The 15,732-nt window shown below is 41.2% G+C and overlaps 1 protein-coding gene across 1 annotated transcript in view; it reads left to right on the forward strand.

Moving 5' to 3' along the window:
* Window positions 1-14,936, forward strand: part of SCN11A (sodium voltage-gated channel alpha subunit 11) — a 77,642-nt gene extending 62,706 nt beyond the window's left edge. The window contains exons 24-26 of the mRNA XM_052648062.1: window positions 63-163; window positions 7,163-7,433; window positions 13,909-14,936. Of these exons, the coding sequence (XP_052504022.1) occupies window positions 63-163; window positions 7,163-7,433; window positions 13,909-14,936 (1,400 nt within the window). The remainder of the gene's footprint in view (window positions 1-62; window positions 164-7,162; window positions 7,434-13,908) is intronic.
* Window positions 14,937-15,732: the final 796 nt, after the last annotated feature.

Here is a 15,732-nt window from a genome sequence, read left to right on the forward strand (position 1 = left end):
TCAGAATTCATTTCCAAAGTTCTGTTAATGATAATTAGCTCTCATTTTCTCGACATACTTAGGTGGCCAAGATGTCTTTCTGACAGAAGAACAGAAGAAATACTATAATGCAATGAAAAAATTAGGATCCAAAAAACCTCAAAAGCCCATTCCAAGGCCTCAGGTGAGAGCACTTGATTGATTCTAAATACATAGATGCATTAAGTGGTGATGAGAAACTCAGATATCTGTAGTGCCATTCTCCTTTAATTTTTAAATTTATAGACTTGACCTAAGAACTCAATGTGAACCGAGGTACACTGGTATATGACTCAAGTTCTTAGGAAAATCAGACATTCAGATTCAATAATAAATGCCTGGGCAACAGCTTAAATTTACTTTTTCGTGAGCACCTGAGAGCTGCTCGGGCTTCCCAGGTGGCATTAGTGGTAAAGAACCCGCCTGGCAATGCAGGAAATGTAAGAGATGCGGGTTTGATCCTGGGGTTGGAAAGATCCCCTGGAGGAGGGCACGGCAACTCACTCCGGTATTCCTGCCTGGAGAATCCCATGGCCAGAGGAGCCTGTCAGGCTACAGTCCATAGGGTCGCAAAGAGTCAGACATTACTGAAGCAACTTATGATGCATGCATGCACGGGAGCTGCTCAATATATACTCATTACAGTGATGTGAATTTAGCAGCTTGTTTGAATGTAATCTTGGCCAATTTAAAATGTATTTATAATATATTTTACCACCTTTCTCTGGTGTGAAATTGAGGTCATGCATACTTCACTTCCACTTCACAAGTATTTATGATAAACTTTCCATCTTAGGAGCGGACACACTTTTTCTGTAAAAGGCCAGACAGTAAATATTTTAAGCTTTGCAGGCCATGTGGTTTCTGCTGTTACTACTCAACTTTGATGTTGTAACACAAAAGCAATCATTATAGATAGAGAACAAATGTTCTTGGCTGTGCTCCAGTATGACTTGATTTATAAACACCAAAATTTGGATTTCATGTAATTTTCATGTGTCAAAATTTTATTCTTTTCGAGTTTTTTCCCCCAAAACTCATTCTGAGTAAAACCTATTCTGAGTTCATGGGCTATACTAAAATAGGTGATGGGCCAGATTTGGCTTATGGGCCATTGTTTGCTGAATCCTGCCTTACGAGGTACTTACAGGACTACTCTGTGCTTACAGTCCGTTGAGGAGCTGGAATTTGAGAACATTAGATCATAAAGGCATACCACAGGCACCATTGGTAGTTCTGAGAAGTGAGTTTGGAGGCTTTCAAGACAAGGAGGGTCAGGGGCACCGAAAAGTTTGAGAGAGCAGTATGGAAGAGGGGCTTGATATCTGATGCATGTAGAGGACTTGGAGATTTTCATTCAAACATGAGGTCCCAAATTATCAAAGTGAATGTGAAAGTTGCTTAGTCATGTCCAACTCTTTGTGATCCCATGGACTATACAGTCCATGGGATTCTCCAGGCCAGAATACTACAGTGGGTAACCTTTCCCTTCTCCAGGGGATCTTCCCAACCCAGGGATCGAACCCAGGTCTCCCACATTGCAGGCAGATTCTTTACCAGCTGAGCCATAAGGGAAGCCCAAGAATACTGGAATGGGTAGCCTATCCCTTCTCCAGCCGGGCCTTCCTGACCTAGGAATTGAACTGGGGTCTCCTGCATTGCAGGTGGATTCTTTTCCAATTGAGCTATGAGGGAAGCCCTAAATTATCAAAGGTATGTTTACTTTCCTGCTATTCCCAGCAATCAGAATAGAGCCAGGCATTAAGTATGTTTTCAATGATTTGTTGAATAAAGAAGTATGTTTTAGGGCATAAAATCCATCCCCCTAGGTTTAAACATTTGTGTTGCACTAAAAATGTCTATAAATGTCAGGACAACTGTTTAGAATTTATACAATGAAAAATTTTTACCGAAAGTTTAATGATACAATTATATTTGTAGAGTTTTCATCTGACAACAGTATGTGGAACTTCAATTTATCTAAGTCAAATCTAGCTTTTAAGTACCATACTCATTTTCAAGTACTAATTTCACTTTGAAGTGAATTCACAAGGACAGAAATGGTAAGGACCTAACAGAAGCAGAGGAGATTAAGAAAAGTGGGAAGAATACATAGAAGAACTTTACAGAAAAGGTCTTAATGACCCAGATAACCATGGTGGTGTGGTCACTCACCTAGAGCCAGACTTCGTAGAATGTGAGGTCATGTGGGCCTTAGAAAGCATTACTACAAACAAAGCTAGTGGAGGTGATAGAATTTCAGCTGAGCTATTTCAGATCCTAAAAGATGATACTGTTGAAGTGTTGCACTCAATATGCTAGCAAATTTGGAAAACTCATCCATGGCCACAGGACTGGAAAAGTCAGTTTTCATTCAAATCCCAAAGAACGGAAATCCCAAAGAATGTTCCAGTTGTGCTTATTTCACATGCTAGCAAGGTTATGCTCAGAATCCTTCAAGCTAGGCTTTAGCAGTTTGTGAACCAAGAACTTCCAGATGTTCAAGCTAGATTTAGAAAAGGCAGAGGAACCAGGGATCAAATTGCCAACATTCGCTGGACCAGGGAGAAAGCAAAGGAATTCCAGAAAAACATCTACTTCTGCTTCACTGACTATGCTAAAGCCTTTGACAGAGATGGGAGTACCAGACCACCTTACCTGTCTCCTGAGAAACCAGGTCAAGAAAGAAGCAACAGTTAGAACTGGACATGGAATGACTGACTGGTTCCAAGTGGGAAAGAAGTATGACAAAGCTGTATATGGTCACCCTGCTTATTTAACTTTGATGTGGAGGCTACAGTCCATGGGCCCACAGAGTTGGACATGACTGAGCAACTAAGCACAGCACAGAGTGAAACTGAAAGTTGCTCAGGTGTGTCCAACTCTTCATGACCCCATGGACTATACAGTCCATGGAATTCTCCAGGCCAGAATACTGGAGTGGGCAGCCTTTCCCTTCTCCAGGGGATCTTCCCAACCCAGGAATCGAACCCTGGTCTCCTGCATTACAGGTGGATTCTTCACCAGCTGAGCCACAAGGGAAGCCCAGGAATACTGGAGGTGATAGCCTATCCCTTCTCCAGCAGATCTTCCCATCCCAGGAATTGAACCAGGATACCCTGCATTCTCGGCAGATTCTTTACCAACTAAGCTATTAGGGAAGCCCACAGCACAGAGTACATCATGCAAAATGTCAGGCTGGATGAATCACAAACTGGAATCAGGATTGCTGGGAGAAATATCAACAACCTCAGGTATGCAGATGATACCACTCTAATGGCAGAAAGTGAAGAGGAACTAAAGAGCCTCTTGATGAGGGTACAAGAGGAGAGTGAAAAAGTTGACTTGAAACTCAACACTGAAAAAATCATGACATCCAGCCCCATCATTTCTTGGAAAATAGAAGGGGAATAAGTGGAAGCAGTGACAGATTTTATTTTCTTGGGCTCTCAAATCACCATGGACAGAGACTGTAGCCATGAAATTAAAAGACTCTTCCTCCTTGGAAGGAAAGCTATGACAAACCTAGACAGGGTATTAAAAAGCAGAGACATCACTTGGCCAACAAGGTCTCTATAGTCAAAGCTATGGTTTTTCCAGGAGTCATACACGGATGTGAGAGCTGTACCATAAAGAAGACTGAGCGCCGAAGAATTGATACTTTCAAAGTGTGTTGCTAGAGAAGACTCTTGAGGGTCCCTTTGACTGCAAGGAGATCAAACCAGTCAATCCTAAGGGAAATCAACCCTGAATACTCATTGGAAGGACTGATGATGAAATTGAAACTCCAAAACTTTGACCATCTGATGCAAAGAGCTGACTCATTGAAAATGAACCTGATCCTGGGAAATATTGAAAGCAAAAGGAGAAAGGGATGGCAGAGAACAAGATGGTTGGATGGCATCAGTCATGAGTCAATGGAGATGAATTTGAGCAAATTCCAGGAGATAGTGAAGGACGGAAAGAGCCTGGCATGCTACAGTTCATGGGGTCACAAAGAGTCAGACATGAGTTAGTGACTGAACAACAGCAAACACTTTGCAGTTCTTATTTAAACTCGAGCCAACAAGAAAGGCAAAGAGAATTTTTATTTATATGTGCCTGATATGCAGCCATTGATTCAGTACCAGTTGGTCCCAGATTTGGAGTTAACTAAAAGACTCATGAGACACACATTTACTAGTTTGTTTCATGAAGGATGTGAAGCTGGCAGTGCCGCACACAGCTGAACAGAAGTTGCAGGGGCACATAATGCAGCTTCTAGGCCTCTCCACTGCCCTGGGCTTCCCAGGTGGCTCAGTGGCAAAAGGATCCACCTGCCAATGCAGGCAGAGACACAGGAGACACAGTTTCTATCCCTAGATTGGAAAGATCCCCTGGAGGAGGACATGACAACCCGTTGCAGTATTCTTGCCTGGCGGGGAAAATCCCATGGACAGAGGAGCCTGGAGGCTGCAGTCCATGGGGCTGCAAAGAGTTGGGCGTGACTGAGCACCGAACACACATGCTGCGCTGGACGTGTCAGAAGGCAAGAGGTGGACTTGAAGTGGGCATGGACTGCACTCCCACGGGGGTGCTGCCGCCTCCACTCCTGACTGTGTTACAGCTTGTTTGTGCATTTCTCATCGGGGAGTAGGTGTGACCCCAGAGACGTTCCTGCGTGGCTCTCCAATCATGGCTTCACAGTGAGTGATTCCGACAACCAAGTGCAGCTCAGTTAATGCCCAGCATTTATCTTAAACTCTATATTCCAGAGAGCAGTGCTGCATGAGGTAAACACAAAACCCGATCCCCTGGTGTCTGAATTTGAGCTTAGACTTTGAATCAGCTGTTAGCCCTTAACTGGGCTTCCAAGGTGGTGCAAATGGTAAAAAATTCACCTGCCAATGAAGGAGACACAGGAGACATGAGTCCAGTCCCTGGGTCAAGAAGATACCCTGGAGAAGGAAATGGTCCTCCGCTCCAGTATTCTTGCCTGTGAAAGCCTATGGCCAGAGGAGCCTGGTAGGCCCCAGTCCACAGGATCACAAAGAGTCAGACACGACTGAGCATGTTATAGTCTAGACAAGCTAGCCCTTAACCCCTCATAGATTTTTTTTTTTAACTTCTAAAATCTACATGTTATCTTTTGAGCTTTGGAGTAGCAACTGCATAGAGAGGGAAGTACAGCTGTTTTAACCTAAGAAGTGATGGATATTCTTTCCAGCAGTAAGACCAAGGGATCTGGAATCATTTCTACCTAAAGCATTCCCACAAGGTAGCTTCATTACAGGCTTTAAGAATTATCCTGAGGTATAGAAGTCACTGTAAAATGACATAGAATGTATGTATAATACATTAAAATACATAGAATGTATCTTAAAATAACAGAGTTTTTTTTTGATCCTCTATCACATTTGGTAGCTTATATTTTTAATCTTCTCCATTTTCTCAATATTAGAGTTGAACTGTAAGGCCAGTGTTTACCATGCCCTTACATTTATTCTCAGCCTTTATTCTGCTTTCTTGGAGAGCATCCTTAAAAGTATCTTTTCTCCAGGTCCTGTCTGACTTCCGCGATGCATTCTCACATAGGAAATGCATTTGACTTTCAAGTTTCTTCTCCAGACTCCTTGATAAAAGTTTTAGAGCTCCTGGAGCAAAGTTTCAAAGACATCAACTTACATGTAATACCCTTCTACTGCTATTCCAACCCTTTTTCTTCTCATTGCCCTTGCTCCCATAGTGACAGCATTCATTCTCTTGATGTTAGTTCATATCAGTTCTGAGGCCATAGAACTCCACATTTGCTTTCCAGCTCTCTGCCTGAGCTCCAGACCCATACCTCTACCTGCCCATGTCCCTTGGATGTCCCACTGGGCACTTCAAATTCCAGTGTGCCCAGGACACATCCATCATCTCTCCCCCAAACTTCTCATCTCTGTTCTCCAGTTGATTGAATGCACCACCAAGCAGAAATTATAACCTCAGCCTTAACTTTCCCATAACCTACTCCATTAGAACACTCTTGGACTCCTGCTTCTACTTCCATATTAGTTCTTAAACCTAAAAATGCGTGTCTTTCTGTACTGTTACCACCACAAAACATCCTCTTTTGCCCGGATTACCCTAACAGATGCCTGGGACTATAAAGATGAATTTGTAGGGGTCTGTGCATTTTCTAAATAGAACACTATGTGCATACTTTGATTAGATGATATATAATATGAAATAATCTAATATATACATATGGTATATATATATATTACACATAAACAACCAATGTATAGTCAAGAATGCCATACAATATCAGTGTCTGAGTTTGTGCTAAAGAACAGTTTCCACTTAAGCAAACAACAAAGTCGTGCCTTATAGAGATGAAAGGAAACAGTGGGATAGTTGAGTCATTGCCCTGCACATGGTAGACAAGGCATGCAAACCTGAGTTAGAAGCTGTACTAGAGCACCCAGCACACCTTTTCCGGGAGCAGGTCAGCCATATACGAAACAATATGCAAGGTCACCACCAGTACTCATGTGAAATAATCAGTTTTTCTGTTTCCAGTTTTAGTAATCACCGGATCAGAATCCCATTTATCTAGCCTTGTTGTCAAGTGAACAAGAATTAGGAAATTGGCTTTCAAGAATTGCTTGAATACAGAGTTTTGGTTAAGTATAAGGTCTGATTATTCTAAACTAACAAATGGAGCCTTGGAGATGTTAATTCTGTCTTGTCCAACAAAAGTATGTGAGCAAGTATCCTCTGCATTAACATTATTAAAGTCGAAATACAGACATAGGTGAAATATACAGACCAAAGTTCATTTTTTAATGATTAAACCCAACATGAGCTGTTTTATTTCAACAAAAACAAATCATCCACCACATCAAAGTTATGTTGTTACTAAAAATTTACGTATTTATTTAGTTTCAAAATGGAATTAAAGCTGTATGCCTACATTTTAAAACCAGTTTCTAATTAAATTTAATGAAATTAAATGAAAAATATCTATTAGAAGAATTTCTTGCCCTATAAAAGTGTGCATTTTCCAAGAAACTACTTTAAATGTAAGAGAGGACAAATGCTATTGTATGTGCCTTTTAATGTATGTGATTTCATTCCTACAACTCCAAATGGTTTATGATTCCTTTTTCTTTTTCCTCAGAACAAATGCCAAGGCTTTGTGTTTGACCTTGTCACACACCAGGTCTTTGATATCATTATCATCATCCTCATTCTCCTCAACATGCTGAGCATGATGGCTGAATCACATGACCAATCGGACACCATGAAACATTTACTTGAGTGTCTCAACCTGGCCTTTGTGGTCATCTTTGCAATTGAGTGTCTCATCAAAATCTTTGCTTTGAGGCAATACTACTTCACCAATGGCTGGAATTTATTTGATTGTGTGATCGTGGTCCTTTCTATTGTTAGTAAGTAAAACTGGCAACCAGAGGGGCTTTAGTATGAGAGCAAGAAGTAAACTTGTAAGTCTTATCATTTGGAATTTTGTCCAGAGTAGCCACAGAGCAGAAAATTAAATTTAATGTGGTTTTTGGAAAAAAAAAATAGATGAATAAATGCCATTCTCTTTGGGGAGTTGCTAGAAAATACAGAGTAATTTTCACTCCCTTGACTATCTACACAATTGAAATAGAGTTAAGTAATTATGTGGATCATTTATTCAATGGGGACAGATGAAATTAAGATGACTTAGAAGTTTTTGTGGGGCTACCTGCTTTATCCAGGGAACTGAGTCAAAGTTCCATTTTCTTCTACAACTATAAGGCCTAAAGAACATTTCTTGTTTTAAGGATTTGGCATTTAGTTTCCATTTTTTCCCTAGTCCAAAATCCTTTTGGATGTCAGATCACAATTACTGTGCCCCAGTGACATTGCTGGGCCTTCCCATACCTCTTCTTTATAGAGGGCCTCCATGGCTCAGCCTGGATGGGGCTTGCAAGAATGTGTCATAAGGACAAATAGTGCTTTTTCTTTATTCTGTATCTCATGTTCACTTCAATTATAGTGGAAATTACATAGTGTGTCAACTGCTTGGGTTTCACTCACCAACTAGCTTCACTCTATAATCACTATATTTTTCTTAACTGTGGACAGAAATTAACCTTAAGGTTTATAGAAGAAGAATAGGGAGAAAAAGAGGGTTATTGCCATACACCTTTTCATGAAACATATACACACACATCCACATACATTAACTTCGAAGGTAAATTCTTCATGACTAAGCTATAAGATTTTACTCTGGGTTTTTGAAGTCTGCTTTAATTAAACTGATAATTTAACCATAATTGCATAAAACTGCCTACGGATTGATTCTTCTCATTGTTCAAAGAGCATGAAGGCAGTGAAAACGGATTTCACAAGTGGAAGCTTCTGTTTTATCTCAGAAAGGATGCAATAAACAGATATGCTGGATCAAAATATTTTGGTTCTTAACATGATAGCAACAACGCAGATGTTTCAGGGACCAAGGAAATGGTACAGTTCATAGTCTGTTCTACTTTTTAGCCATGGAAACTTGTGTAGATAAGGTTTAGTAATAGATTTTTCAACATGCTTATGGTTAAATAGACTGTTAATCTTTATTAGTCAGTTTCAAGCACAAGTCCCGGTGAAATTGACAGCAGCAATAAAGTTAGAAAATGATGATGAGTCTGGGGCAACCATCTGAGCACTTAAAGAGCTCTTCCTCCAATATGAAGAGAGCAGCTCATTCATTCCACTATTTGCTGAACTTTTTCCAGGCAGTGCCAGGCATCGTAGAGCTCACAGTAACTGAAGGAGGTCACCATTATCCCTACCATACAGCCTATTGGAGAAGGCAATAGCAACCCACTCCAGTACTCTTGCCTGGCAAATCCCATGGACGGAGGAGCCTGGTAGGTTGCAGTCCATGGGGTCGCTAGGAGTCGGACACGACTGAAGTGACTTAGCAGCAGCAGCAGCAGCATATAGCGACTTCACTTTCACTTTTCACTTTCATGCATTGGAGAAGGAAATGGCAGCCCACTCCAGTGTTCTTGCCTGGAGAATCCCAGGGACAGGGGAGCCTAGTGGGCTGCCTTCTCTGGGGTCGCACAGAGTCAGACACGACTGAAGTGACTTAGCAGCAGCAGCATACAGCCTATAGCCTACCATAGACCGAAGACTCTAGGACTGGGCCACCTCAGGCCAAACTACAGGCACAGTCCCTCCCATCAGCAGAAAATTGGATTAAAGATTAACTGAGCAAGGTACAGCCCTCCAGAGCAAGGCCCAGTTTTCCTTGCAGCCAGTCCCTCCTATCAGGAAGCTTGCACAAACTCTTACCCTCATCCCTCTGAGGGCAGACAGAATGAAAACCACAATCACAGAAAACTAACCAAAATGATCACATGGATCATAGCCTTGTATAACTCAATGAAACTATGAGCCATGCTGTGTAGGGCCACCCAAGATGAATGAGTCATGGTGTGTTCTAACAAAATGTGGTCCACTGGAGAAGGGAATGGCAAATCACTTCAGCATTCTTGCCTTGAGAACCCCACAAACAGTATGAAAAGACAAAAAGATATGACATTGAGGGAGTAAACACCCACCCCAGCCCCAGGCCAGTAGGTGTCCAATATGCTGCTGGAGAGGAGTGGAGAAATAGCTCCAGAAGGAATGAAGAGGCTTAGCCAGAGCAGAAATGATGCCCAGTTATGGATGTGTCTGGTGGTGAAAGTAAAGTCTGGTGCTGTAAAGAACAATGTTGCATAGGAACCTGGAACGTTAGGTCCATGAATCAAGGTAAATTGGAAGTGGTCAAACAGGAGATGGCAAGAGTCAACATTGACATTTTAGGAATAAATGAACTAAAATGGACCAGAGTCGGTGAATTTAATTCAGATGACCATTATATCTGCTACTGTGGGCAAGAATCCCTTAGACGAAGTGGGGTAGCCCTCAAAGTCAACAAAAGTGTCTGAAATGCACTACGCTACTTGGGTGCAATCTCAAAAATGACAGAATAATCTCTCTTCGTTTCCAAGGCAAACTGTTCAACATGACAGTAATCCAGGTCTGTGCCCTAACCACTATGCTGAAGAGTATAAAGTTGAATGCTTCTATGAAGACCTACAAGACCTTCTAGAAAGTGAAAGTGAAGTTGCTCAGTCGTGTCCGACTCTTTGCGACCCCATGGACTTTAGCCCACCGGGCTCCTCCATCCATGGGATTCTCCAGGCAAGAGTACTAGAGTGGGTTGCCATTTCCTTCTCCAAGACCTTCTTTAGACCTTCTAGAACTAACACCAAAAAAGATGTCCTTTTCATCATAGGGGACTGGAATGCAAAAGTAGGAAGTCAAGAGATACCTGGAGTGACAGGCAAGTTTGACCTCAGAGTACAAAATGAAGCAGGGAAAAGGCTAACAGAGTTTTTCCAAGAGAATGCTCTGGTCATAGCAAACACCCTTTTCCAACAACACAAGAGGTGACTGTACACGTGGACATCACCAGATGGTCAATACTGAAATTAGGTTGATTTTATTCTTTGTAGCTGAAGATGGATAAGCTCTGTATCATCAGCAAAAACAAGACAGGTAGCTAACTGTGGCTCAGATCATGAGCTCCTTATTGTAAAATTCAGACTTAAATTGAAGTAAGTAGGGAAAACTACTAGACCATTCAGGTATGACCTAAATCAAATCCCTATGATTAAACAGTGAAAGTGACAAATAGATTCAAGGGATTAGATCTGACAGACAGAGTGCCTGAGGAACTATGGACAGAGATTTGTAACATTGCACAGGAGGCAGTGATCAAAACCATCCCCAAGAAAAAGAAATGCAAAAAGGCAAAACAGTTGTCTGAGGAGGCCTTACAAATAGTTGAGAAGAGAAGCGAAAGACAAAGGAGAAATGGAAAGATACATCCATCTGAATTCAGAGTTCCAAAGAATAGCAAGGAGAGATAAGAAAGACTTCCTAAGTGATCAATGCAAAGAAATAGAGAAAACAACAGAATGGGAAAGACTAGAGATCTCTTTAAGAAAATTAGACATACCAAGGGAACATTTCATGCAAAGATAGGCACAGTAAAGGAAAGAAATGGTATGGACCTAATAGAAGCAGAAGATATTAGGAAGAGGTGGCAAGAATACACAGGAGAACTATACAAAAAAGATCTTCATGGCACAGATAACCATGGTGGTGTGATCATCATCTAGCATCAGACGTCCGGGAGTCCGAAATCAAATAGGCCTTAGGAAGCATTACTACAAAGAAAGCTAATAGGGGTGATGGAATTCTGTCTGAGCTATTTAAAATCCTAAAAGATGATGCTATGAAGGTGCTGCACTCAATGTGTCAGCAAATTTGGAAAACTCAACTGTGGCCCCAGGACTGGAAAAGTTCAGTTTTCATTCCAATCCCAAAGAAGGGCAATGTCAAAGAACATTCAAACTACCACACAATTACACTCATTTCACATGTTAGCAAGGTTATGCTTAAAATCCTTCAAGCTAGGCTCCAGCAGTACATGAACTGAGAACTTCTAGGTGTACAAACTGGGTTTAAAAACATCAGAAGAATCAGAGATCAAATTACCAACATCTATTGAATCATAGAAAAAGCAGGTGAATTCTGGAAAAATATCTACTTCTGCTTCACTGACTACGCTAAAACCTTTGACTCTGAGGATCACAACAAATTGTGGACAACTCTACAAGAGATAGGAAGGAGTACCAGACCACCTCACCTGCCTCCTGGGAAACCTGTATGCAGGTCAAGAAGCAACAGTTAGAACCGGACACGGAACAACTGACTGCTTCAAAAGGAATGCGTCAAGGCTGTACGTTGTCACCCTGCTTTTTTAACTTATATGCAGAGTACATCATGTGAAATGCTGGGCTGTGAAGCACAGCTGGAATCAAAATTGCCAGGAGAAATATCTATAACTTCAGATATGCAAATGATACCACCCTAATGGCAGAAAGTGAATAGAAACTAAAGAGCCCCTTGGAGGTGAAAGAAGAGAGTGAAAAAGTTGACCTAAGAATTCAGCATTCAAAGAATGAAGATCACGGCATCCAGTCCCGTAACTTCATGCCAAATGGATGGGGGGAAAATGAAAACAATGACAGACTTTATTTTCTTGGGCTCACAAATCACTGCAGATAGTGACTGCTACCATGAAATTAAAAGATGCTTGCTCCTTGGAAGAAAAACTATGACAAAACTAGACAGCCTATTAAAAAGCAGAGACGTCACTTTGCTGACAAAGGTCCTTATAGTCAAAACTATGGTTTTTCCAGTAGTCATGTACGCATATGAGAGTTGGACCGTAAAGAAGGCCGAGTGCTGAAGAACTGATGCTTTTGAACTATGGTGCTGGAGAAGACTCTAGAGAGTCTCTTGGACAGCCAGGAGATCAAACCAGTCAATCCTAAAGGAAATCAACCCTGAACATTCATTGGAAGGATTGATGCTGAAGCTGAAGCTCCAGTACTTTGGCCACCTGATTCAAAGAGCTGACTGGAAAAGACCCTCATGCTGGGAAAGATTGAAGGCAGGAGGAGAAGCGGGTGACACAGGATGAGATGGTTGGATGACATCACCAACTCAATGGACATGAGTTTGAGCAAACTCTGGGAGATGGTAAAGGACAGGGAGGCCTGGCATGCTGCAGTCTATGGAGTCACAAAGAATTGGACACAACTGAGTGACTGAACAACAACAAAATTAAGACCTACCACATTAAGGAATCAGAAAAAGACAGAGAAATTAATTGAACCCCAAATCACTTGCTGCACGAAAGAACTGAGCTCACAGGAAAGACAAATTACTGTGAGCTTGATTACTCAAAGAAATATTCACAGAGGAAGCAGACCTTAAAGGAGGGACCTCCTCCAGTTGTTGCTGAAATGGTAAAAATTCCACATCTCAAAAAAATTGGCTGTCCATCATACCTAATGACCTTAGAGGATCCTCAGAGGAAGAACAAGGCCCTGTGTCTATGAGGCAAGCATGTTCAAGCCATTCTGTAATATTTGGGTCAAAATGTGTGTTGTTTTAAATCCTTGTATCACTTGCTTGCAGAGCAAGCAATGAAAAAACAGGATGATGTTTTAGGCCAAATGTTCAGCAGTCTGCAGAAACTTCTGCTTGAGATGCCACTTCTGGGATATTTACAATAACAGAGAAACTGTCTCCAATTTATTCCCGTAGCTTTTTGAGTTTGGACTTCCAGAAGTCCTTGGAATGAGCGTATTGACAAAGATGAGAAATCTCTGGCGGTTTTAGCCCAAAGACAAGCAACGCAACACTACCTTCTTTCTCTAGCTCTGTCCTTGCCTACAGCAGGCTGTGTTCAAATTTCTCTACAGTGAGAACCTGTTTGTTTAAGAAACCTTGGGGTTAGGGGTGTACAACTTCCACTGATAGCTCACACTCAAGCCAACCTTCAGTAGCAGAAATTTCTCTTTGCATTGTAATCTAAATGACTCCATCAATAGTTTATATGTTTTCCATTCTATGTATATAATAAATATGGAAAACTGTTATATTTGCTACCCCATGAGTGATTTTAAATGACCAACATAGATGATAATGTATTTCAAGTCCATTAGGTAACTTACAAAATAGTAATAAACTGCATTTTATTTCTTTTCTTTGAAGGGTCTTTTTAGATGTCCTGACCCATCTAAATTCCTATCTAAATTGTATGAACCTTGAAGATTGCTCTCCAGTTTAAGGCACATATATATTTTTTCCCTGATATGGGTAAAAAAACTTCTTAATTTTGTACATAAGCTGAAAAGTAATGGTAAAAAGTTGGTCTCACTCAGATTGAAAGCAGGAGAGACAGGATATGTCTAAAATCAATCTGTCTGCTGGAAATTCATTGACCCTCCTCCTTGTCTTTAGGTACCGTGGTTTCTGCCTTGGAAACCCAGGCCGAGATTCCTTTCCCTCCAACACTGTTCAGAATGGTTCGCTTGGTTCGGATTGGCCGAATCCTGAGACTTGTTCGAGCAGCACGAAGAATCAGAACTCTGCTTTTCGCTCTGATGATGTCCCTGCCCTCTCTATTTAATATTGGTCTTCTCCTCTTTCTGGTTATGTTTATTTATGCCATTTTTGGTATGAACTCTTTTCGCAAAGTGAAGGAAGATTCTGGAATTGATGACATCTTCAACTTCCAAACTTTTATAAGCAGCATGCTCTGCCTCTTCCAGATAACCACGACGGCAGGCTGGGATGCCCTCCTCAGCCCCATGTTAAAGTCAAATAATTCCTGTGACCCCAAGACAGAGAGCTGTCACCTCTCTACCATAGCCATAATCTACTTTGTCACTTACATCATCATCTCCTCTCTCATTGTGGTCAACATGTATATTGCTGTGATTTTAGAAAACTTCAATGTAGCCACTGAAGAAAGTGAGGACCCTTTGGGTGAAGATGACTTTGAAATGTTCTACGAAGTCTGGGAAAAGTTTGACCCAGAAGCAACACAATTTATCAAATATTCTGCCCTTTCTGACTTTGCTGATGCCCTTCCTGAGCCTCTGCGAGTGGCAAAGCCAAATAAATACCAATTTTTAGTCATGGACTTGCCAATGGTGAGTGGAGATCGTCTCCATTGCTTGGATATTCTCTTCGCTTTCACCACGAGGGTACTTGGTGAGTCCAGTGGCCTGGATAGCATGAAAGCAGCGATAGAGGAGAAGTTCATGGAGGCCAACCCTTTCAAGAAGTTATATGAACCCATAATCACCACCACCAAAAGGAAGGAAGAGGAAAGATGTGCTGCTGTTATTCAAAAGGCCTTTCGAAAGTACATGATGAAGACCAAGTGTACCTTGAAAGACAGGCCTCATTCAACCCTCCAGACACTCTCCAATGGAGACTTACCCAGCTCTGGGGTGGCCGAGGGCAAGGTCCATTATGACTGAGCCCCACACCTCCACCCATACCTCACAGCCTCCAAGCCTTGCCTCCGGCCTCTTGAGCTCCAAGCCATCCGCAGCTCTGTGTACAAACAAGTACTCAAAACTAGAACTCTTCGAACTAGCCATTCCTTTTTTTCCTGGCTGAAAGAAAATATTTTAAAGCTCACATCAAAGGATTCTTATCGAGATAAGGGTGCCTGACTATTACTACCAGTACAGTTTTAACAAAGAAAAAGACATTAGAAAGGTCTATAGAAGACATACTAACATGAGGATCGAAGCACAGTTCGAATTATGTCAAAAGAATAAGAAACAAAAAAACACATTAAAGTTTTAAATTATGTTTCCCATGTGTTCCTGAGTACTGTGCCCAATACCTTTGTTGGATGTTTTCCCCAGTAAAAGTATGTGGCTTATCACATATAGCTCTTTTGCATGCTAAGTGAGAATTCAAAACCTGCCAATAAATACTTATTGCAGACTTTTTTAGCCAATGTTGAATATTTTGAGTTTATTTCAAACCTAAAAGCATGATCATGATTTGTGTCAGTTACTACCCTATCTTTCACTAGCTGCAATACCTGTTATATATATGTGGGGAAAAAATAAATAAATGAAGCTTTCAGTTTGCATTTCATTCGGATAATACACTAAAAATTCTTTTGTTTGGTGCTTGTGTGAGTAATGGTTTAAATGTGGTACCTAAGTTGGAATTAAAGGCGATAGCCAGTGGTGTGCTGATAAGTGCGTAATAACTGCTCTTCAGGAAAAAAGAAACAAGCCATGATTTGTAGTGTTT

Source organism: Budorcas taxicolor, chromosome 1, assembly GCF_023091745.1.
Source record: "Budorcas taxicolor isolate Tak-1 chromosome 1, Takin1.1, whole genome shotgun sequence".
Taxonomy (NCBI): domain Eukaryota; kingdom Metazoa; phylum Chordata; class Mammalia; order Artiodactyla; family Bovidae; genus Budorcas; species Budorcas taxicolor.